Below are 27789 nucleotides of genomic sequence, written 5' to 3' on the forward strand. Positions count from 1 at the left end.
TAATAAAAAATTATAAAAGCGCAAGTCATTCGGCCAAGTTTATGGAGGTGGAGGCTGCCGCCGCTAGCGACAATCCGTTAAAGCGCTGTCTGCTGGGGAAACTAGTGTACTAGATCAACACGTGGATTTTGACACTTCCGTTGATTTTTTTAGAAGTGTAATTTTTTATTTTTTTGAATCAACATCTTTTCAATAATCAATTGGGAAGAATATAAAAAAGCAAAAAATACCATCGAAAAGAGCCACAACAATCGATAAATGACTGTTGATTGGAGAATTGATTTTTCAAACGGGAACTAATCAAAAGTGAATTTCTCTCTGGTGTCAGGAGTAGTTTGGGTATCTTCGATACAACTATATATTTCATGATTAATCGCAATTGAAAATCCAATATGGCGTCCGGTCAATAGACGAAGCCTTCTCCACTCCGGAAGAGGCTTTGGCTCGGGGATTGTGCCTGTGGGCGTATCTATATGTCTATATAAGTTGTCATTCTATTACGGGATCCCGTAACATATTTTTCGTTCTTTTTATCTCTTCAAACAGAAAAGAAAAAAATATTAGTTTCTCTTCCGTAAGTACTGTGCGGTGGAAGAAATCATCAGAGAACGAAGAGCGTGCTTTTTTTTCATTTATGTTTTGTGCTTGCGTACGTGAGTTACGATGTACGAGCGAGGATCTTGCCGGGCTTACGGATCGAAGAACTCGCTGCTCCGAGTCTCCCGTCAACGAGATTAAACATGTGATCGAAATATAACGCGAGAGACTGTGCAATTTCTTTTTCAAATAACAAAAAAAATATCTTCGCCCTGAAAGATTGTCAGTCTAAGATTTCAGGTGCTTTGGACTTTGTTTAGATTTTGCAAAAAAATAGCAAAAAACAACATAAAGTTTCTCTCGTTTGACAAGCGGGGGAGGGGCCAAGGTACAAAATGGCTTCGGGCGACAATGTGGATGTGATAGAGGTTGTTGAGACGAGTTTCGGGGGACCCACCCGAAACTCTGATGCTCCGTCGAGGACCGACGATTCCGGGGATGAAGACGGTGAGTTGGTGGTATTTTGACATATTTCTTTTTAACGTACATATTTTTCAAAATCCTCGAAATTTTTACTCCATAACCTCGCGTATTCGACAACTTTGTTCCTCTTTGAAAGTGATATAAAAATTATTCGCCCACCTGTAAAAAAAATAATAAGCTCGTGGATATTATTTTTTTTTACTCCTTGTCCGAGTCAATTTTTGGAGCATGTCTTACAAAATCGCGCATGTCAGATATGGCGTTCGAAGAACTGTCAATTCTGACGTACTCCCCTTATATACACGGGTGTGAACTTTGACAGCTGACGGGATTTTTATTTCCAAGAATTTTATCGTGATTCATGATTCTTTAAATATTCCACTGTATGCATTTGTTTGCATATCCTAGGAGTTTCATGATTTCATACACTATTTTTGTTGTATTATTATTCATTATCATACATTTTATGGCAAATCTTTTAAATCATTTCTCGATCACGCAAATACTGTTCCAAATATGGAATTTGTCGGAATTTGTACTTTACTTTCCCTCACTCAATATCATGATAATACTATTACGAAAATATAATCATAGGCCAATTAGGATGTGAAACAAAATGTGTCGTTTCAGATAAATCAACGGGGGAAAAAGTAGCCTTTGATGTAAGTGAAAAAAACAATTAATTTTTTTTCTTATTTTTATTTACAAACGGATGGTTTATAAATACTTATTCAATCCTATTTTTATTATTATCAAGATTAAATACTTGCCTCTTATCTTATTTGCACAAATGTTTCAAATCGAGTAACCACAGAAAAAAAAGCCATTCAAGATCCTATCAACTATGTGTGAACTGCATCGTTGTCAAGTAAATGTTCCCTGCAACCTTACCCACCTTGAAGAAGCTGATTCTAGTGGGAAAAGTCACGTTTCCGATGCAAATGATGTAACTTGCATTCAATTGTTTCATTATTGGAAATTCGAATTTCCACTGATGTACAATTATTGAATAGACTTCAGCCACTCAACATGGAAGCGGCGGGCCCAAAACTCCTGCCGGAGTTTCCAGGAACAAATCAGAGCGGGAAAGAAAAATTGGACATCGGAGAGTTGGTGTGGGGGGCGAGATCACTTACAAAAAGGTTTGATTCTCTACTGACTAAAGTGTCTGTTAATTAAAAAATAATCGACATGGGATATCGTGCTTTGAATCAATGACTTTGTCAAACTTACTGAGTGTGCAATCTTGTTTTGTTTGAATGTTTATTAACGGTGTTTTCCTTTCTTTTCATTCAGATTCAAACGACCCAGATTATGGGATCTATACAATTGGGAATTCAGCATGCTGTGGGTGGTCTCGCCAGCAAACCTGAAAGAGATTTACTCATGCAAGATTTCATGACGGTGGAAACAACGAATTTTCCAAGCGAAGGCTCGAATCACACACCGGCTCACCATTTTTCTGAATTCAAATTCAAGAATTATGCTCCAATTGCATTTCGATACTTTAGGGATTTGTTTGGCATTCAGCCAGATGATTTTTTGGTAAGTTCAACCATATTTCTTCCTGTGCACTCACAGCTTTTTTGTTTTCCATTTTTTATTTTTCAATCGGTACTTGTTTCACACAGAATACTTTCTCCAAATTTCTTTGTGTTTGTATTTCCTTCTTAGATGAAAATGGTTTATTTTATAAATTATTCATTTTCCTTTGCAGATGTCTATGTGTAGTGCACCATTACGGGAATTATCAAATCCTGGTGCTAGCGGGAGTATCTTTTATTTAACGGAGGATGATGAATTTATCATAAAGACTGTACAGCATAAGGAAGGAGAGTTTTTGCAAACTCTTTTACCTGGATATTATATGGTATATCTAATGATATTTATCACCATAAAAAAAACTTGCAGCTATGAGGAATTTTTTCTAATCCCTGCTGTTTTATCTTCCATTTTTGCAGAATTTAAATCAGAATCCTAGAACTTTATTACCAAAGTTCTTTGGGCTTTATTGCTATCGTTGCAATAGTAAAAATGTTAGGCTGGTCGCAATGAACAATCTGCTACCCTCGGCGGTGAAGTTGCATCAAAAGTACGATTTAAAGGGATCGACTTACAAGAGAAAAGTACGTTTCTTTATCAAAGGTTCATGCAATAATATAGTGAACAAAATACAATGAACAAATCATAAAAATTGTTGAGTAAAAAACTTAGATTTTCTCCTGTCACATAAAATACATTTGTCGTGTTGTTTGGTATTCTTCTGAATCTCTCTTTCTCTCTTGTATTATTGAATTTTGAAAAAATGCCAATTTAAATTTGAGTATAGTCGTGCAGTTTCGAAAATTAGATAAAATTTTAGTGTTAAATTTGGGCGTTCGATATCGATGCGATCGATTGTACTTCCCATCAGATTTCATGTTAAGTGGATTTATTGATTAAATTTTTCTAATTATTTAAAGGCTTCGAGAGGTGAGAGATCAAAATCATCACCAACGTACAAAGATCTCGATTTCATGGAACATCATCCTGAAGGCATATTCCTTGAAGCCGATACTTACGGAGCTCTCGTGAAAACGATACAACGTGACTGTCGAGTACTCGAGAGTTTCAAAATCATGGATTACTCCCTCCTCGTCGGAATCCACAATCTTGATCAAGGAGCGAAAGAAAAAAGCGTGAGTGAAATCAAATTTTTGGCTATTGAAAGCATTTCGTCCTTGACAGAATAAATGTCATATTGTTCGAAAAGTTTTTAATTGAAGTAATTTCTCGATACCCTTCATTTCTGAAGCTTAGTGAAATTCATGATTTGGTTTTTTTTTAATCTCAGGAGCAAAGGTTATCAGCAAGTGCCGAAGAGGAACCGGGTGAGCCTGGCTACGAGAGCGGGACTTTCGTTCACGCGGAACGTGAGAGAGAACGAGAGGATAGAATCGGTGCTACGGCGCTCAATCGTTCGAAAAGCATTAACAGGCAGAGGCTTGTTGCTCACAGCACTGCAATGGAGAGTATTCAAGCAGAGAGCGAACCCATAGACGAGGAGGATGATATACCGTGAGTATTCTTTGCCAGCCCTTGTCAAATTATCTAGAATTACAGTCATCCAGTGTTTTTACCATGTTCTTCTTTGTGTGCATGAAATGAATTGGAACCCTTGATAACATTGGTGTATGATTTTATTTTTGCATCCAATTCAATAACAGAGTTCTTTAAAATTTAATAATTTTTTGTTCAACAATCTAATTTTTAGTTTTCTCAATAAAATTGAAAATTACTCAGCAAATCATGAACACACAAATTCAGTGATTTGTTATTTTATTTTGCTTTTGAATATTGTTTGTTGAGACGCTACTGCGCCTCCAGACTTGTTTTCCTTTTTAAAGACTAACGATTGAATTTAACAAGCTGTTTTTCATTAACGATGGTGAACTATATACCCTATTCCTAGCAGTCCAGGCGGGATTCCGGCGAGAAATGCCCGAGGGGAGCGCCTCTTATTGTTTGTTGGTATAATCGATATACTACAGAGTTATAGACTCAAGAAGAAATTGGAACACACGTGGAAATCCATGATACACGATGGGGTAAGGATTCTGAGAAGATAAAATATATTTGGAAGGCTGAAAAAACATTTTCAATTGAAATGGATTGAAGTTCAGTGAGGAAACTTGTGAATAAAAAAAAAACGTTATCACTTTCAGGATACGGTATCTGTGCATCGACCAGGTTTTTATGCGCAGCGCTTCCAGGACTTTATGGCCAAGACCGTATTCAAGAAGATTCCCTCACGTAAGTACCATCCAAATCAGCCTCTCCTAACGAATTTGACTTCGATGCTGGCACTGAACAAAGCCCATTCCTGAATTTTCATTCCCCTTGAAATCCTCCTTCTAGCACACCGATAGTAACAAAAAAACAAACAAACAAAACTAAGCATTGAAAGGAAAATAAAAATAAAGTAAAGCAGAATTGCTTTCCCCTAGTAGAATGGGGCCGGTTTGACAAATTTTTTTCAAAACAGAAAACTATTCAAATTGCACGATTTACAACTCGCAAAAATTTACAAAAGATATCTGAATTCTCCACGTGCCAAAACAAAATAAAAACTTAGTCGACCGCAGAGTCTTCCCAGGAGAAAGTAAAAAAAGAATTTTTGCTCTGAAACTCAAGAATTCCGTCGATTGACACATTCCAATATAGTATATACAGTATTAAAGAAAACAAAATCCTAGGCACACCCGGAGTAGTGTAAAAATTTGCAAACAATGAAAAAGGGTTGTGTAAGGTTGTTTCTTCTAGCGTAGGAAAGAGATATTAAAAATTACAAAAAAATGCTATATATTGGTGTATCAAAGAAATTGGAGCTTTGAAGAATGCGTACGGTTGATAGTCTAACGTGAAAGAAATAAAAATGAAAATCCATTGTTCGAAGCATAATAAAGCAGGCTAGTCGAGAACTATCATGTATATTTTGAGATGGATAAAAAAATGGATCTCTAACTGTTATAGAGATGAATGTATATGTATATATATTATATACATATTATATATAAAGAGCAGTAAGCTATAAGCTAGATAATAATTATTGCTCGTTAGTAAATACCATTGCCATTTGACGGGATGAGCTACCATCTCGTTCCATCATGATCACGAGGTATTTAACGAAGCATGTAGCCTGCCAATTTCTCGTTCGATTTGTAACGGTCGAGTCTGACTATGCTCAATATTTTTTATTCTCAGATGCGCTCTCGAAACTCACTGAGATAACAAAAAAGCTCAAATTTAACCCAAATGTTAATTGTTCGTCTGTCAACAAACACAAAAAACACAAACGTCCCGGTCGTCATCTCGATCGAAAGTAATACTCGCGAATTTATACGTCGTAACGAGACTCTTTCTATTTTTTATGCAATTATTTACAAAACTTGTTATTGTCGATGATGTACTTACTCCCTGTTGATAATCGTAATTTCTTATTCTCTCGTTCGACGATATTTTTAGAACAATTTTCCTCGTTTCGATTTGCGTCTCAGCTTATTTGAGGTTAAATCATGGTTTACGAAATGTTTTTTTTTTTTTTTATTTAAAAATATATCGTTTTCCCAAAGCAAAAGTGCGGTTAGAATCGTTCGATTGGTGTCCACAAAAAATAGCTGGGTATTTTCCTGTAGTTTAAACAACTATGAAATATAAAGAATAATAAAAAAAAAGAATTATAAAAGTTTCATGGTTTCATCCGATATCATACACAATACAGGTGATATTCTATGAAAGAACGGAAATTATACACAATCAATTTTTATTCTAATATACGTAAACATAAATGAATATATATTTTTTACACATTTTTTTGGTATTTTAAACAATTTTTTTTTTTTCATTAGTCGATTTTACATCCTTTTCTCTGTTTTATCCGAGCGATGCGTTCGTAAGACGCACGAAATGTGGGGCTTTTACATACTATTTTCGTTTATTTTTTTCTGTCGGAAATATTTCCAGCTCAATAAACGTGATACAAGCGAATTTTTGAAATGACATTTTTTAACGAGATGAAGAAAAACAAAACACACAATCCTCGACACTCTTTTAATCTTAGTTCGATGAAAATGTCCTTCAACAATTCAAGTGATAGCCAAATTTTCATGTCTCCTTTTATTTTTTTCTCGATGTTTTACAAAAAGATAAATGGAAAAACGAAAAGTAAAGACGAGCAGGAAAAAAAGGATACACTAGAAATTAGGCGGGAACGCGAGAGTGAACGAAAGTTTGTGTGAGAATGAGAGAGTGAGAGAGCGCGAAAGTGCGAGAATGACGAAAGTTAGAAGTAGCGATATATATTTTCTTATTGTGCAAATATTCAGCTATAGTGACTGGATGTGGACACCAATGTAAATATTTTAATATTTTACAATAAACACTTTCGCTATTTACAAACTCCTTTCATTTATAAGCCTTGTCCACGATCCAATTTCTATAACTTCGTCGCTCATTTGTTTCTTAACCTCAACAAAGCACTCTGAAATATTATTTCTCTTAATCTCTCGAAATATAGAATAATTTTGGAGATGGATGATATCCAAAAAAAAAACATAACTATCAACTGGCAGATCAAACTTTTGGATTAGTCAAAGCATTTTCCATCTTTTCGAATTATTCTGTACTTTCATTATTCCGAAATCATTTGTCACAATCACTAATTCTCGAAACAAATTTACACGAAACCGTAACTCTCTTTTCCTACTGAAAACTACTGACAATCACTAATTTAAAAATCATGCTTCGATAGTCTATCATGATTTCGTAGATTTTCATTTTGTTTCTTCATATCATCTCGTTGATCAAGAATTTAAAAAATCGTAACGAATCATTGGAAATACTTACGCTCATTCCCGCTGGATTGGCGCTGTCTCGAGGCCAGAGATGTGTTCACTTTCATTTTATTATTTTGTTACTGTAAAAGATTATTTTGTGAATCGATGTAAGAAAATGTTGGGTATATTCATATATTGCGTTAGCTAAATGTTAATGTTTCTGTGTCCGTGCACTTCTTGCGTGTCGATCGTACTCTGAACCTGACCTACGCAACCGCAAATCGTATTAACCAAACGATAAACGCAAAACGAAAAGTGGACCTGCCCGAGATTAAGGGGAATCATCGAAAATTCCGTAACCTCGTCACCAGCTACATAGGTAAAATCATTGTCTGTGTTCTGTCTTTGTGGTGTTCTCACTCTTTTTTTAAACATTTTTTTTCTTCAAGTTCTCGTCAAACATTAATTTTTCGTTCACTTTCACCCGAGAAATTCATCGAAACGTTGTTCGTTTTCTTTCTGTTCCTCTTCGTACTTTCGTAGGCTTGCGTTCGGCTTTTCTCAACGTTTCGCAACGAAATACGACAGAGCAAGACGGTCGTACGTATAACTGAAGTTTTACCAGCATTTACAGTCGTTTTTAATCATTAATCAATATTAAATACATCAAGTTTGTATATATCCATATGTTTTCCTACTAATACCCAATATTCTTGATATAATCGAGTTCGTAATTCCTTCCGACTGACAGCACGTTTTGGTAGATCACATCATTTTTTCTTTCCCCTCGTCAAATCGCGTGTTACCCGCCATCTGGAAAGAATCCTCAACGTCGTCGAATCCCTGAGATGGAGAAACCGTTTCTTTATTCCAAAATGTTTTTTGAAGACTTTTTTTTTCTTTGGAATAGTGTTATATTGTGTGTTGTCGATTGTTTTCTGTTTTTAGTGTGGTGTATATATGGTTTGTTTGTTTTTTGTCCAACGTTGGAATGACGATAATAATGTGTTTGTTTTCGTAAGAAAATTATAGGTTAGCTAGAGAATAATTTTGATTAGCGATTCGGCCACGAAGAGGGCGAATCGAATCTTGAAAAAATGTTCTTGTTTCGAAAACTATGGCATCATTAATTTTGTGTTGCAGCTTTGAAACATTCCCCGTCGAAGAAAAAAAGCATATCTCGGCCGCTCAGGCCACTCGAGGGAGACTTCGATTCGACTGGTAAGTCGCCATGTTTTCTTTGCTGTTTTTTTTTGTTCGAAGTTTCCTACAAACCGGACGAAAGATTCCTTCTTAGTTTTTTCCTTGGTCTACGATATTCCTTGAATTATATTTTCACCAGATTTTTCGTTTTATTTGACGTAAATAAAAAATCCACGAGAAATCAAATAACGAAAGAATTATCAGTTCCACAACGACATGATATTTAGGGCTTTAAAATGTGCTGAAAAACGACGACATTTATCGTCTAGCGAAACGATCAAACCGACCTAACCTTTTGCGAGATTTGAAAAATCATAATAATCGTTGATCAACCATTTTTCTGGTGGGACGTTGAGAATTTTGTATTCACACTATTTCATTCGAAGGATTTCGCGGTGAGAGAAGTTACGGGAAAATGTGTAACGAAAAGGCTGTCACTAAGACGACTGTCTTTTCTTCTTTGTTCGGTACGACGGAGAAGAGTCCCGCTTGAATAAATCTTCATCTTCGTCATCAAAGAAATGTCCCCGAAAAGCCAGTAAATAAATTTCATCGTGTTCACACTTTTTCTTATATTTTGTTTAATTTTTATCATCAGACTTACTTCATTAGCACTTTTCCCTTTGTACACAAGAGCAATTTTTCTTATTTTTATTCTATTTTTCATCCACTTTTTCCTCATTCTCATCCTTTATGCGCATATCTTTTCGGCTTTATTGACAAAAATATCGACTTGATACTGATTATATACATGGGTATTGTACGGTGGTTTAGCGGTGGCGGCAACCGGAAGTACGGCAATGCATGCTTCTTCACCCACAAAACTCGGTGAGTCTCCTTCACGAAAATCATTTTACCTTTTCTACGTCCTCGTTAACCTTGACTCCACTACCATTTATTTTTCACTCATTATTTGGAAAGAGTAAAAAAAAGTCAACACCAACGAGATAAACAAAATTTGTTTTTTCGTTGAAGTTACCGACAATTTATTGCAACAAATTCGATTATTTAATTTTGCCAAAATTCATTTGTTTGAATTGTAAAAATGTCACTCGATCTTCACTTTGAATTTAATTCAGACCGAATCGATTGTTATTTCTTATATTTGTGTCTAATTAAAAATATTTCACCGAGATAAACCTACATTTTGATGTTTTTGACACGTTCGATGTTATGAAAAATAAAGAAAAGCTCATTTCCATCCAAACTCCCATATCCGTACGATCGTAAACTCCCCGAACGGATTCGTTTTTTCAGCGGTTGTCTAAAAAAAAAATCAGCAACAGAGCATGAATTTTGGTACATACAGCGAATGACGGGAATTATTTGAATAAACCCTTTGAAAGCTCGATACATTGGTGAAGTAGCGAATCCGGGATCGGTCAGCTGCGTTTTCATGAGTTTGTTCGGAAACCATTGAAATTAAAAAAAACGATCGAAACAAAGAACAAGATTTTCACATATATAAAGCAGAACGGAACACATGAAATCGCAGATCTCACGACGTTCTCACGCTTGACACACTCCCCTCCCTTTTTCGCCCTTCATTACGAGGCTCCCAAGCGAAAAAAGGCAAAGAAAGATCTACTCGAGAGAGAATAAAAAAAATGGAGAAAAACACGAGTGATCTCAACTAACCGATCTAACGCTCGGATGGATGTAGCGAGCCCGACCGGCATTGAGACTGTCGTGAGCAGCAGCAGTGGTATTCGCGTTGGCGGGAATTCGTCGAGTTCGGTGCCGATAGCGACCTCTACACCGGTAAATTTGCCAACTTCTGGTGGGACGGTAGTGTCCGTAGCGCCACCGCCACTGTCAGCTGGCGCGATAACGGCGGATGGTCCGCTTCGAGTGACGAGTTATCCAGCAGTATTGAAAGGTCGTGGTGGTGGTGCAAGTCCACCGAATCCGAATTTAATACCATCCGGAAAAGTTCCACCGCCTGTGCCGCCGCGTGGTAGCGGCGGAGGAGGAGCACCGGGTAGATCGAGAATTGAGGATCATCGTGGTAACGCATCCTCCTCATCGTCGACGACTTCGGGTCGAGGTGATCCTCCGAAAGATGCCTTTAATATGCATGAAAAAAAACTGACGCCTGTTTGGAGTGACAATAATATCGCTTTGAGAAACTCCATTGGCTTTGAAAATTCACGTCGTCACAATAAAAGCGCTCTTACGCCGTTGCATGAAATTATATCCCAACGTCCCGTAACTCCCGATTTATCGTTCGATAATAAACAACAACTTCCTACACGTAATTCGCATGTTCCTAATTCTATTCATTTCCGAGGCACGACTCGTGAGAATCGCGAGGAAAACGTTGAACCGACGACAAGTGGAAGCGCGTTGACCATTCCGGCTCACCAACAGGTCCAACAATATCAACAAACTTTATGGAACAATCGAAGCATCCCACGGTACGAGGAGACCGAAGAGTTTGTCAGTGTAGAAAAATACAACGATAATTACATCATCCGCACAAGTCCGAGTCCTTTCAGACCTGAAAGAGGACACTATCGCTGTGCAAAATCACCGCAACCACAAACTAGCCGTGGTGATGATAAAATTGAGAGATCCGTGAAGAAAACACACCAAATTTATCCAACAGAATCGTCTCAATCACGAATCAACGGTCAGGACGATAGAATCGTCTCTGTCATCCAAAAAATTCCACAAATCAATGTGCCCCAATGTTCGCTCAGCGGACAACATGAGATTCTTAATAAATTCACTTACTTCATCAATCCTGGCGGCAACGTTTATGAAAAGATGTCAAGAAAGGATAAGAAACACTCTGAGACTTATGCAGAAAGGATGAAGAGAAAGGAACAAGAATCGTCACAAAATTCCAGTGGGCAAATGAAGCTCGATGTGATTCGTAGAAACCCTGACATTTTTATTAGACCCTCGAGTCTAACTCCCACAGGAAATTTTCCAAGAAACATGGAACTGAGCAGAAAAAATGAGGACGACAAAGATGGGGTTCCAAGGAAAAAATATGAAAAAGTTATTCGCAATGAGATCACTGAGAAAACGTTGCGAGTTCCAAATTTTCAGCTCGAGAAACGTCCTTCACGAATAAAAAGTGAGCCGAAATGCGATTATTTACGACGCGCAGAAAGAAAACTTATTATTTCGAACATGGGCGATGAAACAATCGTTGAACGAAAACAATTTCACGTCAACGAAGCAAGAAAAATCCCACAAACTCCGTCCGAAACTTCGCTCACAACGTCACGTAGCAAACGCGTTTCTGTCGAACGCATAAAAAAACGAGAACACAAATACGCGACAAGACGAAGCTCCAGAATGAAATTCTCCACTCCGAACATACGAATGGACGATAAAGTTCATCCGGAAACTTTGAAAATTCATTTGTCCGACTACGAGTACCGAGATTATCTCGACGATACATCCAGTCGGGAAGATTTGACTAGAAAATCACCCAATTTGTCCTTTTTGCATGGCTACTCAAGCACTAGCTCGTACAAATGATCATTCTCGACTTTTCATCGCACTCCATTATATTTATCATTTTTTTCCTCTTTCACATTAGATAGAACCTCGCAGGTGCCAAAATGAATCATTTCCATCGATCAATCGCAAAAATCATTCAATATTTTTCGTAGAATCTTCATCATTTGGATTTGTTTTTTTATTTTTTTTTTATTTCATACTTGGAAATTTTTTCGCGTTTTTTCCTCATATTTTCGATTTTTTTTCTAAATTATTCGCTAGTTTTCAATGCATTGAAACTATAAATTTCTTATTTATTCCCAGTTCATTTACAAAAGAATGAAAAATTTTAACTAAGAAATTTGAATGTTGAATTTGGATCATTTTATTTTTGCTCCAGTAATCGAAATTTAATGACATTCCGGACATAAAATTTTATAAAATTTATTTCCATAATAAAAGGTAGAAAAATTCTGCCTCTTTAATGTTTTAATAATTTTTTTTTAATTTTGTTCCGATATTTTAATCGTAGCTGTATGAATTGCTCGAATTAAGAGAATAGTGAAAGGAAGAATTTCCTCCTGTTCGTAGTTGATAAATTAATATGAGGCGATAAAAAATTGCATCTTCGCAAAATTTCGTACAAACTTGGAACGTTCCTCGATTATTTTGCACGTAAATGAGGTACAATATTTGATTGAATGTGCTCTGTTGAATGGTACTCTTGATTTTTTTTTTTATTTGCGTGCGTGTCGACAATGTAAGAAATTGAGTTATTTTTTTCTGGATATGCGAATAATTTATTCTTAGAAAGTGTGCTCCCATTATCCTGTCGCTAGACGGTATTCGCTCTTTGTGTGCTTAGTTGAAACAACTTTTTTTAGGTCGGTTTACGTATGATTGTATAGAATAATTTTCCGTATTCATTGTATCAAGTCTTTCGGTAGGCTCAGGTCAAAAATGAACGATTGACCAGCCCCCATTATTTGCAGGCTTTCTCTGTTTTTAATCCACGAAAAAATTATTATCCTTTTTTTGTCTTTAATGCCGAAGTTGGATGAGTTTAAAATAAAAAAAAAAAAACATTTTTGCTCACGACATTAGGGCTAATGTAGTGCGCTTTTTGTAGGTGGCACCCTTCCTTCCACCTGCTCCACTCCGCCCCCGCCTTTTGACGATGCAGTACGCTCCAATGATCAGACATTAGCTACCGGAGGTGGCCATCATCAAGGCACCACTTCTATACTGTCGACTGGTCAATCGAAACACAACAGGGTCGTTCATCATGTTACTCTCACTAAGAATTATCACGATTCCGTAAGGTAAGTCGTGCATTCGGATATTTCTTATTTATAAATATTTTATTCGCACTGAAGCATCGATATTCACGATCGCAATCTTTCTAGTGAGGTCCAAATGACCCTGATATTTTCTTTGGAATAAACCGTTCGTTACTTGCGATAATAGTGTTTCGAAATACAGTAATTTTTCGATTTTTAGCTTGGTGTTTTTTTTTTTTGCTTTTTTAGCTTGGGATCATATAACGATGGAAGGCCCATAAAATAAAAAAAAATGCTGACAAGTTTGTCTTACTAAAAAAGAAAAAAATTCGGTTCAAAGAATAAATTTTCATGAATTGAGTCTATTATTATTTATCGAAATACAAATTCGTTTATTTTCGAAATAGTTTAAACCATTCAAATTTATTCTCGTAATTATTAAAATGACGTGTAACTTATCTGTTGAGATTGATAAATTTTTAACATAATGATAGCGGTTAAAATACTTTCGTAGTTAAAATACGTCGTTATCACTCTTTACCCCTAAAAAAGTGTTTCTTTTTCCATTCCCAAGTGATTTTCATCGGTGACAAGGCTTTCTTAAGGCCTCACTGATATCTAAAAACATAATATTTCCTTATTCTCGTTTTTGGCTCTTTGAAGTTGGGAGGATCCTATTTCATTGAATCCAAATCGGCGCACAGGAAGTGTGCCTGCCATCAAAACCGTTGAAAAAATGTGATTTTCGTTAATTGTGATTTCTCGACAACTAGACAGTAGATTCTATAATAATTCCGGGAATAGATGCACGGTGTACATTTCTAGCATATTTCCAAATGTCAACTCTTAAAGTTGGAATTTTCGATTTCCATTACATTCGCGAGATCTTCTTTAATTGGATAATTATATTAGAAAATAGATTTGAATAACGATGAATTCGATTGATTTGGAATAAATGGAAGCATCAATTGTTTTTCGCTTAGAAAAAAAGTGTACAAACTGAAAACATCGAAAGCGTAAATAATTGATAGAAAATATTGAAATGTTTTAGCAGCATAACGGATGTTCATTTGGAGAGCAGCGGAAGTGGTAGCGGTAGCGGAGGCCGTGAAACAAAATCGTCGTTGAGCGTCGAGAGTGGGGGTAGCAGTCGAGGAGGCGGTGGATTGACGTGGACCCCGCCAACCGGAAGCGCAGAAGGTTCGACGCCGACCTGGACCGAAGGAACGCCCTCGTTCACAGAGAGTTCCAGTAGCGGTGACATTGGTAAGTTTCTGTACGCGATGAATCTCTATTTTCAACCATGAAGAGATTCCCTCCTGCGGAAATTCACGAGTAGAAGAAACTCTGATCGATCGATGGCGAGCCAAGAACCAAAAAAAAAAAAAACAAATATAAATGAGAACTCAAGTTCGGTGGCTAATCCTTCGACTTGGAACTTCCATTCAACCAGTTCATTGCATTTAATAATGAGAAAACCGAATTGATGAATTTAACGAGAGGAATTTAAATTTGGTATAATCGAATGAAATATTCGTTCTGTTGAATTTCTTTAGTCTGAGATATTAGTATATTTTTTTTGGAAAATGACGTTTTACATGGTGAAGAATTGCATAGATTTTGAAAGAAATTCGGTTTGCCTGATTTTGGATGCCGATGAAAAATCCAGTCGATTCTACCCCAGTTGCCTTTGCAGTTTTTTCACATATATTTAATACGTAGCATAACATACAGCCAACTAATTGTATAGGAAATATCGACGGCGATGTTTCAGCTCTTTTGTTTAACTGAGCGTCAAAACACTGCCATGTTTATTCGTATAATATCTCAAGGTATTGAAGTAAATGCCAAATACCAAAAGATAATGTTCTCATGTATTATAGCTCTGTCTAGCCAAAAGAAAACTAACAACGCGACGAAGTGTCAAGCAAAAAGATGCTGGGACAATAAAAAATCGTAAACTGCGTACACTAAAAAATAAAACACTTTCTCCTTCACTCGTCATTCAATATCCTATCAAACACGTTTTTTTTTATATATATAATAAAACTGTTCATATGCAAACGAATTTTCAAAGTCTACAGTCGCTTAGGACCGGCGAGCCTCGAGATAAGTTCGTGTCTCTCACTTTTTTCTATCTATTCTTCTATCAATATTCAAATTGACATCTACAGATTGTTTTAGCTCGATTGGTCAATGCTGTGAATTCAATGTCTTGACGTAATTTCGGCTCCACAAGGTCACTACCGTTTTTTAAGCTCAGACATTCATTTGGGGAGGCGTTAACGTTGATAGTAGCAGCAGCAAAAAAGAGTTGTTCGTTTTCTCAACTGTCCATGAGACCAATTTTGTAGAGCATCGAATTGACTACAAAAAAGTTCCTGATCGTGATTTTTTATTCCCAATAGTTTTGGCTTGGGAGGGACTTGAAGAGCGGCGTAGTTTTCGACGGTCTGTTTTTTCTCCAATCCATTCTTTGGGCTTTATTGCTGGAAATTTGATGCCCAAAAACTTGGTCGAACGAGTGTTTTTTTCTCGATCTCTCGTCGTTTGGGCAGTACACATATGAAAGTGCATTACTTCGTCACTTTTGAAATTTTTTTATCGAAACGGAGAAATTGAGCTGAAGACGGTAGCGGACACTGCGACGTCGAAATTTCGTCGAGAATTTAAACTCACAGTGCTTATCACTGCTTCTGAAACGACGTGTACATTATTTACGAGCTTTGACACGCTTAAATTGACACGTTAGCACGAATCGTCTAGCCCACAAACAAGTCGTGTCCATGTCGAGAAAATTTGACTGGATAACTCCTTAATGGTTTGAGAACAGAACTGCAGTATTTAAAGAAAATTTATCGTCTATAAACTTGGAATCGAATGAATTTGCTTTTATTAAATTTTCATAGATTTTCCTTTTCCATACCCTCGATCCTTAGGGGAGTTATCAGTTACTCGCACTTTTTTCAAGTCACCTTGTAAATGACCTGCTCTGCTTTAGACCCCGATTAAAGAGACTAGCATCTCATAGTCGAAAAAATTTTCCATGAAAACATGATTTTTGCACGTTTATCAATCGCGATCGACCTCAGCAGTGTTGTGTTTCGTTTGAACAACAAAATTACTTCAGCAAAAATGAAGAAGCAAAACAATATTTCGTAGGATTGAAATAAAGAAATTTCTCCAGGGATTTAGTACTTCGAAACAGCGTAGATTCAATCTACAAACAAAACACAGCACTGAAGGTACTAACATTTTTTTCCCGGTTTCACACTCGCTTGTCAAACAGTCATAAAAGTTCATCATCATAATTGTACAAAAAAAAGAAAAAATTTAGATACATGCATAATTGAGCTGAGCTGATATTTTCGAGAAATTGCATTTGACGAAGAAGACCGATTCACTTGCACATCCAGGAAGAAAACGATACTTCACGTCCTCGATGTTCGTCAAGTATACACGGAAAGAATTATAAAAAAGCATAATTTTGTGCTAAATTCATAAAATATGATTTATAAGCCAATCACGAAGATTTTTCTTTTCAGTCATATAATTATACAAAATATAATTCTTTCAGTGTACCAAAAAAGGCAAACAAGGACAAAAATACAACAGTTGAAATAAGAATATATTTTTTAGGTTGTCCGAGCACGCCGATACGCGGGAACGAAAGAAACGAAGGAGGTGGAAAAATAGCAGCGACCGTAGAAGAAGCGCTCGCGAGTTTGACAACCGAAATGGTAAGTTGGCCATGATGACGTCTGTCCAATGTCTTCTTCAATCGGACGTCGAATAACGGCTCACTAAAGTCTGATATAACATACCTTCACTGCAGTACTCAACGCTTTATGCCTATGTCCGTTTTGAGATCTGTCTTATGCCTCACACTCGTTCTATATATCTGTATCATTCTAACCGGTACCACCGTATAAAAAACAATACAAGAAACATACTTTACTATCGTTTTCATCGAAAAACGAAAAGAAACAAGAAAAAAATAATACGAGATACCAATTGGGAGGGGAGGGCAGGAAGGGAATCGATTTGATGATGATGCTGCAGCGAAAATCAATGCGGAATCAATCAGGGTCTCTCTGTGTGTTTTTCGCTTACGCCCTGTGTATGTATCATTCAGCAATTGCGTAAAACTAACCATAAGATTCTGCGGTATTAAATTTTGCATCGTTGCAGTAGCAACGAAATATTCTTACTGTTTACATTCCTCCATTTGTTCGAATTTCATAGATGAAAAACTGCAATGCAGTTGATACTTTTTTATGATTTGTTTTGTTATTGATATCGGTCAATTGAATTTGTTTTCGTTTGGATTGCTATTTATTTATGTATTTATTCGGTCTGAGGGTGGAGACCCAAAATTATTGATTCATTGTTGTAACTCCGTGTGTATTATTAGGTACTTGGTAAAATGAAGAGATTTCGTTTCATCCTAACGATGCAAATTTTGATAAAGATCCTATGGATCAATGTGCTTTTTCTCGGCTTCGAGATTTTCAAAGAGATACACAAATTTGTAAAGCTAAGAACGATCGATACTCGAGTATTTGTTATTCCGATTAGAATTATAGAAAAATAGCCGAAAGAGAATAGTCGGAAATGAATAACGGAGTGGAAGGTTCATAAAACTTCATTTTTTCTCGCGTTTACTCGAAGTATTTTAATGTAATTGGAATTCGAACGAGCTCATGGACCGCTCAGAAATCATAGCAAAGAAATAATTCAGATCTACTTGTTCGCCAAAACAAAGAATTTCTCGGTTTTTTCCCCAAAGTCAAGTTTTCATGACTATATCGATTCGAGAGCTCCAATTATCTTCTTATCAAGAAGACGCGGTGAAGAGCCGAAAACGAAAATTCCTGTAACAACAGATACTTGATAGATTGCCAATGACGGTAATGATTAATTTCTCCAATGTTGATGTTGTTATTTCGGTTACGTTCCCAACTTGAAAGTCAAACTCCAAATGACAAATTTCGCTCGTTTATTTAATGGCAAGGGAAAAAATAGTGAGCGAAAAAAGAAAAAGCAAAAAATGTGGAAAAGAATAAAAAGGGCATTGCAATTTGGACGATTTGAGTTCCAGTCCCAAAAACGTGTCAATCAGACGCGTCCGCGAGATGTCGATTGTGAAAGAAAGACCTGAAAGAAAAGGTCAAGAAACAAAATTTCGAGTGTGAAAAAATCGTCAATTTCAATCAACAAAGAAAATACGAAGATGTAAATAATTAGTTCGTCTAGCAAAAAAAACAAAGAAAGCAACAAACGAAAAAAGTCTTGCAAACTTGAGTATCTTTTATTACGAAAAAAAAAAATAACAATTGTAGTTAGCTCGTGAATGTAAATGTGTCCTAATGTGTCTCACGTTCTTTTTGAACCCCGTCTGTAACTATATAAATAATATATATTATACGAGCAATAAATATATATATATATATACTTATACACGAATATACACGTAAAAATAAGAATGAACAGTGAGTCGAGTGTATGATATTAAAGGAGACAAGGAAAGGAGGCAAAAACAAAAGAAAAAAAAAAAAAATGTATAACAATGAAAAACTCAGTGCCGTACGAAGATTTAAGGAGTTTCGGTACAGGCGATACAATGTTGCCATGCTAAACCATGCTAAAAACATAAAAAATTTCAAAAAGTTCAGAATTTTATAAAATTTGGTGAACACATTTTTTAGTGCCAAATCTGACAATACAAATTTTTAAAGATTTTTCTTCTACGCAGTTATCGAGTAATTGATCACTAAAGTTCACGTGTATAAGCATAGCGTTTCCATATATATAGGTATACATTCCGAGCATAAGAAATCTGCTTTAATGCGTAATCACTCGATAACTAAGTAGAAGAAAATTTTGAAAAAATTTGTGTTTTCGCACTTGATGTTGAAGAACATTATCACCAAATTTCATCAATTTCTTAATATTTAGACTTCTGTACCGAAACTCCTTAAGTGTTAGAAACTACGTGTACTCAAAAAGTTCGTTTACGAGAATTTAGAGAAGAAAAATAAGAAGTAAACACTAAAAAATGCGAGAAAAAAAGTACTAGTCGTGAAACAAACAAATATTCTCGTGCAGATTTGAAGAGTGTTAATACTCTGAACGTATTGAAAGGCCAGAATGTTGTTCAACCATTAAAATATATAAATGCATATACGTATATATATATAGATATATATCTACATATATTTATATATGTATAAGTGTGTGTATACGTAAATATTGTTAAATTATCAACGCTTGTGGCCGTAATAGTGAAAAAAATACAACGTAGTCAAAGAAATCAGCTCTCTTGGGAGAACGCACGAGGTTTATTAATTTCGTCGATAATTATCGCTTTTTTGGTTATTATTCGTTTGAATCTTGACGTTAATTGAAATCTTGACGTGGAATATAAACTCGATGAGAAATCGAGATGTTTTGATAATGTGTCGTGTTCAAACCTTGGCATGAATCCTTTCCCGAGTCTTTTCTCGAGCTGCAAAGTCTTCGAACGTCATTTATTGTCTTTTTTTTTCTTTTTAATCTCATTCATCGCTTTGTTTGTCGCGCTTCGATCCGCTCGTTTCTTTTGAGCTTATCTCCGATTTTCGTGTGACAGTTGTTTCGACTAACGCACACCTTTTTTTGCATATATTCGTACACGTGAAAGAATTTGTCACTCATCGCTGTTTTCCACTGGACAACTTTGCTCTTATTTATTCTGTGACCACGGTGACACTTGGAACGGTTTTTTATTGTTTTTGTTTTTAAATCGGTTATTGAGTTTCGATGCGTTTGGACAGGAGCTAATTTCTCCACGATCCTTCTAAACGAGTCGTGAAAGAAATTGAAATGAAATGGAGAAAAATAATTTTGAATTTTTAGTAGCAATTTTAAATTGGATTATTCGAAATTTAGTGCGAATAAAAAATATGATGATTTGTGAAAATTTTCTGGGAGCAAAGCTGTCAATTCCCATTTCACATTCGCTTGAAAATCAAAAGTTGTGAGTCTTTCTCGAGATTGATTTAGAAAACGAAACGTAAACATACAGATAAGTGGAAGCTGCAGATCGTCGAGTCGTATGGAGCAAAGAATAGCGACGTCGTTATCGAGTCATCGGATTGTGAACGGTTTAACAAGAGACGGGACAACTGAACGAGTAGTGATGACGAAGAGTGCGCGAAAAATTTTGAGAAGAAGATTCCTTCAACCCTGACCAAAGAAAAGAAAATTGTTGAATGAAAAAACTACATTCTCGTAAAAGGATTCATGACTATTGGACGACCGTAATGAAAATTATGTAAAAATAGTAGAACGAGGAAAGAAGGAGTAATGTTTTACGTTGACGATCGGTGAAATTAATTTATGGAGGAGAGGTCATGTTCAGTCAGAAGACAACGAGGAGTCGTCCTCAAGTACTTATTTGCACAAGAACTAAAATATTATTGAGGAAATAATTTTGGTGTAACGAAACCAAAGCCATCGTGCCAAATTCGTCAATTTTATTGTTGTTTTTTGAAAATGCGAAAAAACTGAGTTGTTGATGAAAACACTGGTTGAAATGTCAGCCAAGAATTGAATTTTCTATACATCTGACTGAACAGGGCTTCTTGAAAGCACGAAAGGTGACTGGAGATCTGCGATATACTCGAACATATCTGACAACTTCGAAATTAAAATTGTTCTCAATGTCCCTCGATTCAAAATTGCCTTTGACTTGTTTTTCGATGAAATTTATGTATGGAATTGAGCTAGCAACCACTAAAAGTTGAATATTTTTTGTACTCATTAATTAGGGCATCAAAGTCGATGTGATTACCTGCAATATTGAGGCTTCCGATAAGTTGTGAATTTAATGAAAGACGTAAAATAAAGAGGAATAGGGGAGAGGCAGGAAGCGAGAAGAAGACGAATCGTAGATTGACGAAGAGTTTTTCTTTTTCCACGTAGAGCACCACGAACGTAATTGAAGCCGATTATTTTTTTAATTCCACAAACACTTGAGTCGTAGATCTTAAAGTATAGAAAAAAAATGAGAATTATTTAACAGACTAACAACAGGCGAGAAGAATGAGTTACATTCAGAAACGTTGAATCTTCGATCGGCCTAATGAATAATATGTTACTTAACCCAGTACTTATTAGCATTATTTCTCGTAAATTGCAAACAAAAATGATCTCTTTTTTGTTAATATATAACGACAAAATAAAGCTAGAAATCGGAAGGAAGCAGCCGTTTGACCTTTGCTTACAATATACTTCATGTGCTTGCATTTATCGAACTGACAGAACAGAAGAGTACATGAAATATATATATATATATATATGTACATGAATATATCTTCGAAGGAGAAAGCGATCTTGCGAATTGAAAAATTGTACGATTACAAATATCGTGCGATTATTCTCAGCGTGGCTTTACGAAATGGCATTATATCGCATAATAATGTTGAATTCGTTGTTTTTAATTAAGGCGAGGTTTAAATGATTATTGTAATCGAGAATATTGTAGCTTGAGCGAACAAAAAAGAAAATAAGGGAAGGAGTATGATGAGAAGAAAAAAATGATATTTGGCCATGCCGAGTACTGATATTATTTGAATAAAGCATTATTATTATTAACATTATGATTATTCGTATTATTATTATCATAATTATTATGACTACTATATTTACGATCCACTAGAATAAACGAAGAATGCTTTTGTGTTAATTCGTCTTGTGGTGGTACCGAGTTTTTATGGATTTTGGATGTCCCTTGTCCCCCCCCCCCCCTCAGCCCTCTCAGCCCTTCCAATCGAACGGAATACAAAACGTCAAAATCCCGACTTCAGTTTTACGCAAATGGCACGCGGAATGATCTAATCAATTTTTTTTCGGTCCTTTCTCGATCTCAGCCGACGAAAGGATCGTCACACACGTCTGAATTTTTTTTTGCACGCACCACTCCAAGGTTTGAATGCAAAAAAATTAAAAAAAAAACATTTGGATTTCGAATTACGATTGAATTGCATGCTTTGAATGTTAGAAGCAGCTGTTTTGTGATTGCCAAGTTGTAATGATGGTTTTGAAATTTGCAGCGTTGGAGCACAACGAAAATTCTTTTTTTCGGTCATTCTCATGTGCAAAGGCTTTTTTTTGATGTTCAAAATTGAGTATTTTGTCAGTAATTCATTTTGACTAGTTTTTTTGAAGGTCCTCAAACGATGCAAATTCCAAGTGATGTAAATGGGAAATGAATTTGCTAATGAATAGACGTTCAGGGCTAGAGAAGGAAGCTTTTGTCAGATTTTTTTTGTCTTTGCGTCTCGAGTCCTTGTGCCATTCAATCGTAGTGAAAATTTTCATGTTTTTTCAAACGTTTGCCCTCTCTGGAGTTAATTTGTGTTGCCGGAATGAGTTTTGATTGATTTAAGTGCTATTTTACTTCTGCGACATTTGTTGATCCTGTTTTTTTATTTCTTCGTTTCAACCCTTTCAGACCCACCTTTAGGAGAGAAGCGAGAACGGATGTCTGTACTAAGCGAATAGACGAGAAAACGAACAAAGCAAAAAAGAGTGAAAGAGAAAAAATCTTTGGAGAAATGTATGCGGGTTCGCACATACGTTTATTCTCACGGCGACATGTGAGAACAAATTGCATTTTGCCAGTCATTAGGGTGTTCGGGAAGACTGCGGGACAAACGTAGGCGACTTTTGAGCGATACCGTGCATCACGGTGTCGATTTAAGTTCGCCTGGATCCTCTGTAGCGCGTAAGTGACGATGAAGAGCGAAAAAGAGACAAAAATTTACGCTCATCCATTCAGACGTGAGAATATGAGACCAAAAAATATTATTTTTTGTCGATTTACGTAGATAATTTATTTATCAACTACGTTCCTGTACGGATAACAATGAAAAACGCTTTTTGTTGTTTGATACTACAAAATGTACATGAACCGATGCACGTGTATTTTAAAAACGTTTCAATTAGCGATCAGGAACTGACAACGAGGTGCGTCAACTCGTTTTTGATCTTCTGTTTTTCTTTTTTTTTTCTTAGGACAATTCTGGAATGCTTTATTTATTTATTAACGCAGCATAATAATGAACGATTGATAATTCTGATGAATTTTGTCCTGTCAAATATCGCGTAGCAAAAGTATTTATATGTCTTTGTGACGCAGCCATTAATTGTGAATAATTTTATTAGTTTCTCTTCCCGTTGAATTGGAACTCGTCTTTCTCCTCTCTGAATTTCATAACAGAAAGAAGTTTAAGACACATTTTTTCGTTGTTCTTTTTTCACGTTTTCGTTTCGTCGATTTTCCTCTTTTGTTTGTCTTGATCGATTCGATAATTTCAACATTATTGTCTCGATCGTACTTTCTCAACCATGTCGCGAAATGTGTTCAGATTAAGTTGTTGCATTTTTTGTTTTATTTGTATCCTTTCTTCTTTGACGCTTTCATCGGTTGTCGAGCAAATATTGGAATAACCATCGATTCAACCCCCCCCGAAGAACAATCAATTATTTACGGTGGTTCGAAAATGTTCGAGCCATTTTTTATACGACAAATAATCATTGACATGAACTTACTCTTTGGGAAAATATTCGTTTTTATATTTGCTTATTTCGGGAAAAATAAATTTATGAAGAATTGGGATCGGATTGTAATTTTCTCTCGATTAAAATCATAAAGAAAAAAATGTTCCCAATAACCTTGAGCTCGAGTTAAGCTTATTCTGATATTATTCTCGGTTGTTGTGTTTTTTCATGTTTATTGTAATTTTGCCTCCAGTGTATGTGCACATTGTGGCAAATAAGAATTGTGAGAAAAAAGCTTGAGCGTTCGACTCGGTGAAGCGTCGAAGAACTTTGTCGTGCAGCTTGAAATCATTGTATCGGTAAAAAAAAAAAAATGCTTAAACGCCATCTTTCGTCTGGTTTTTCGCATCTAAATTCCTGAAAATTTCTGCTTCGAGTGGATCAAACTTTTGAAATTATCAATTCGTGGGAAATTTCTTTTGTACGTGTATATACGAATATAATTATATTGTATTTCGGAAAGTAGCAACTTTTTAACCCTCCTCGTACACCTGGGGTCTATAGGACCCCCAGACTTCCCGTGGGTTCTCACTGGAACTGGCCTGAGGTGTGGACTCGAAGGGTTAACAGATCAATGTTCAGATATACGTAGTAAAAAATTGCATTTGTCGTTGTACATCAAAAAACTGCGAATGAGATTGACAGCTTAGCGAGACCTTGAGGCCGGCTAGAAATTGTGGCGGAATGAGATGAAAAAAATTGCGAATTTGTACGAACGAGTGATTATAAGATAATAAATTATTGTTGCGTCTTTCATTTAACGAACATGAAAACATCGGACAATCAATTTTTTTCTCACTCGTCTTTTATTTCATCGTATTTTTTAAATCGTTCCGTTTCACTCCCTCCAGTTCGAGAAATTTGAACGGGTAAGTCAGTAGTTCAACATTATTTTGAGAATCCACGGTACGAAGGCTGATACACGAGTGTAAACCGACGGGGCGTTTCTTCCTCCACATGGAAAAAGTCCCCAGGACACGATACCGATTATCTCAGATTGATCGAAACTGTTCATCATCACTAAAGGTCCACCAGAATCGCCCTGAAAATAATACGATTTTTTGTTTTTTTTTTTTCATGAAAACCATCGACATCGCAATATCGGTTTTCGGATATTTATTGAATCGTCGTTCTAATTGTCAATTAAATCGAATTAAAAAATTCATTCCAACGACCAATTTTGGATTAGATGAATTTTTCTTGTTTGTTTTTCTAAGTTTGTCATGGAAATCGTTCATCTTCGCCAGTAAGTAAATACAATTTTTTTTATCAACTTTTAGTTTTTAACTCTCGATTGCCCGTAGGGCTAAAAGACGTAATAATATGAGACATAATTTTCTTGACTTGGCATAACTTTATACATATGCCAGACAGTTTTCTTACTTGTAGTATGTCAGAATTCGTCGCGATTTTTTTTTTATTTAACTTTAACGTTACACATCGTTTGAATTTGCTTCATGAGTATTTTTTCAATTGTGAGATGACCTTTTTGATACAGTAATTCAAGAAATTGCAGAAAAATTGGGGTTTTCGTTTTGTTTTTCAAAAATATATGGAGAAACTTACTTTGCAGGCTGACAGTGTACCGTTCAAAGGTCCCGTGCAGAGGTTCGTCGGATGAAGAGGATTTCGGCCCTCGTGACGAAGCACTTTGTCGAGTGCTCGATGGCAAATATTGTAATCCAGAATTGGAAGAATCGCGGATTGTAAAATTTCGGGATTGTGGGGTGCTCGAGTTCTTCCGATGCTTCCCCATCCCGTTAGCGTGGCTGATCCTTCGGGAATACCTTCCGGATAAGGCAGCGCAATCGTGGCCACGAAAGGATTCAAGTCGAAAGGTTCTTCGAGTTTCATCAACGCTATATCGTAAGGCGCGACTTCCCTGGAATCGAGGAAAAATCGATGCTTAAAAGAACATTGAAAAATTGAGAAATCGTCGCCCACACTTTCGTTCGGCTCTATAAAAATCTCAATTCTCACGAATTTTCTGTCGAATTCCGATTAGCTTAAACGCTTCAGAAGATAAAGAAGGATAAATTGATTTACCCAAAATTTAAAGCGTACACGATTAAATGATGGAAGAGCACAAAAAACTAGAGTCAAAATTATCGATTGAATAAAGTTGACAATTGTCATGAAATTACCCCGAATATTCTGGATAAACGAAAGTCCTCGTGACCATTCGGCTCTGCTCGGTGTCTTCGCGCGTGCCGAGTTTATATTTGCCAGCAAGAACAATGTAGTGTCCCGGTGATTTAATTGGTGAGAGAGTTTTGCAGTGTCCAGCGGTGAGAATCCATTGAGGTTTGAGCAAACTACCACCGCAAATATGACGAGGAAGTAACCCGCGTTTCGGATTAGCCCAGTGAATTGAAACTAGCCACGGATGAGTACCTTTCTCCGCGTCTTTACCGCCGACTATTCTCGTTGGTCTGTTCGCTAATAATTCAATTTCCGAGCGTATATAAGTCACGCGAAAAATTCCGAGAACGAGGGTAATTGACATCAGATACATTGTAGTTAATTACCGCATCAAAAAAGGCAGTAAACCGATTGAAAGATGAGAACTAAAAAAATAAGCACCCAAAGAAAAATCACCGAGCCGACGTTCGAGACACCGTCAAATGGAATCATTTTCTCTGCTCAACGACAGATCGAGGTGAGAGTGTCGAGCCTTCCCAAGGTACTTCCTCGGGAAGTAAAACCTGATTGAATCCATATCCGGTGTAATCGGTTCGAATCGAGATTCAAAGCCAAATATAGGAACAAACGGGTATGAAAATTTCTTCTCATTATTACCGGGTGAAAGTTTCGCGGTGACTTTTTTCATGGGCTTTCCTTAGTCGATGATTTTATTCGACACAATTAGTCCGATAAGGGGCTATGCTTATGACGCGAAATGAAATGTTTGTTCAACTTTCTTTGCAATCTTCATGGCGTGCCCTTAAACTAGAAGTATTGAAGAGTGTTTGGCGACCCACGACACCCTGAGCGGGGACCGAAAAAAGTGATACCCGGAACAGGATCGTAAGGTAGAGACTCGGACACTCCGGTGCTTGCTACTCAATTTATATTCCCAACAGCATTGACTAGACTATTGTGCTTTGATTACAGAGGTCGATAAAGGGCAGAGGTGTTTTAGTTCGCTTTCATTGTAGCTTCGATTCAGTCGATGTGCTTGGTAACATTTGTGTATACTGTAGGCGAACGGCAGTCTTCTCTAGCTGTCGATACGATTCCAGCAAGTACGTCGGGGTCTGACGATGATTGCTTGCAATAAACCAGAGGACCGCCGGAATCACCCTGAGCATTTGAAAAATAAACCATAAAATAATGTAATAAGTATTCGCCACATTCCGACCGCATTTTTGGTTAAGGTATCCCAGAAGAGGGTTTCGTATGAATTTTTATGAAAATCGGTTGCAAACTCAGAGTTATTCAAATTTGTACATTTATCAAACAGAATCATACAGGAACAATATTTTTGGCACTCGTACGATACAATGTTAGAGAGATTTTGAATAATTTCAATTTCGAGTGTTGGGAAAAGAGATTTTCGAACAAAAATCCACTTACTTTTTTGAGAATGTTTCGCTTGAGCGAACAACAGGAGAGAGCTGCACAGGAAGAAAAGTGTTGAAGCCATGATTCTTTTTGGTTTTTTCGTTAGTCCAAACGCTATTTATATACTCGATTTTGAAACGTTTTTATCCTGTTTTATGATACAGCTCTTTGTTTAAATCTTCTTCTACCTGTCATTCACGTTTACTCGATAAAGATAGTTTACTGAACAATTTAAAGATTCGTTGCGTTTTCTTGAAAATTGCGCGTTCCTACGGTCATCTTATTATCTTTATTATTCGACACTACATTCGTGACACGCCTTTGTCAAGTGTGTCACATAATTCATG

At 36.4% G+C, this 27789-nt stretch overlaps 2 protein-coding genes across 17 annotated transcripts; one reads left to right on the plus strand and one right to left on the minus strand.

The window, feature by feature from the left end:
• Window positions 1–385: 385 nt before the first annotated feature.
• Window positions 386–24665, plus strand: LOC122415584 (phosphatidylinositol 4-phosphate 5-kinase type-1 alpha-like). Of its 16 annotated transcripts, none has more exons than XM_043427829.1 (19): window positions 386–1044; window positions 1651–1682; window positions 2034–2162; window positions 2317–2565; window positions 2738–2890; window positions 2982–3146; window positions 3483–3698; window positions 3854–4077; window positions 4472–4607; window positions 4725–4812; window positions 7651–7713; window positions 7878–7934; window positions 8478–8555; window positions 9312–9365; window positions 10201–10584; window positions 13123–13315; window positions 14325–14539; window positions 16913–17013; window positions 22770–24665. In XM_043427829.1, exons 1-19 carry the CDS (start codon window positions 933–935, stop codon window positions 22779–22781), a joined length of 2661 nt encoding a protein of 886 aa, XP_043283764.1. In that variant the 5' UTR covers window positions 386–932; the 3' UTR covers window positions 22782–24665. The 16 variants fall into 16 exon arrangements, with proteins under 16 accessions (XP_043283764.1, XP_043283753.1, XP_043283755.1 ...); XM_043427818.1 differs by lacking the exon at window positions 22770–24665 and adding an exon at window positions 20340–22001; XM_043427820.1 differs by lacking the exon at window positions 22770–24665 and adding an exon at window positions 20340–22001 and having other exon boundaries at window positions 14328–14539.
• Window positions 24666–24712: 47 nt separating this feature from the next.
• On the minus strand, window positions 24713–26393 carry LOC122416565 (serine protease 33-like). The gene is made up of 3 exons (XM_043429631.1): window positions 26023–26393; window positions 25445–25760; window positions 24713–24920 (listed from the first exon to the last, which is right to left on the minus strand). Exons 1-3 carry the CDS (start codon window positions 26391–26393, stop codon window positions 24753–24755), a joined length of 855 nt encoding a protein of 284 aa, XP_043285566.1. The 3' UTR covers window positions 24713–24752.
• Window positions 26394–27789: the final 1396 nt, after the last annotated feature.

The sequence above is a fragment of the Venturia canescens genome, chromosome 9 (assembly GCF_019457755.1).
Source record: "Venturia canescens isolate UGA chromosome 9, ASM1945775v1, whole genome shotgun sequence".
NCBI lineage: Eukaryota > Metazoa > Arthropoda > Insecta > Hymenoptera > Ichneumonidae > Venturia > Venturia canescens.

Bases quoted from the DNA above. Each gene is read 5' to 3' on its own strand.
- LOC122415584 (XM_043427818.1), top strand. From the start codon at position 933: ATGGCTTCGGGCGACAATGTGGATGTGATAGAGGTTGTTGAGACGAGT. The intron at 8,556-9,311 runs GTAAGTCGCCAT...ACGGTGGTTTAG, and splicing joins GGGAGACTTCGATTCGACTG to CGGTGGCGGCAACCGGAAGT. The intron at 10,585-13,122 runs GTGATCCTCCGA...CGCTTTTTGTAG, and splicing joins GTCGACGACTTCGGGTCGAG to GTGGCACCCTTCCTTCCACC.
- LOC122416565 (XM_043429631.1), bottom strand. From the start codon at position 26,393: ATGTATCTGATGTCAATTACCCTCGTTCTCGGAATTTTTCGCGTGACT. The intron at 25,761-26,022 runs GTAATTTCATGA...CCTCGATTCCAG, and splicing joins GTTTATCCAGAATATTCGGG to GGAAGTCGCGCCTTACGATA. The intron at 24,921-25,444 runs GTAAGTTTCTCC...TATTATTTTCAG, and splicing joins GTACACTGTCAGCCTGCAAA to GGCGATTCTGGTGGACCTTT.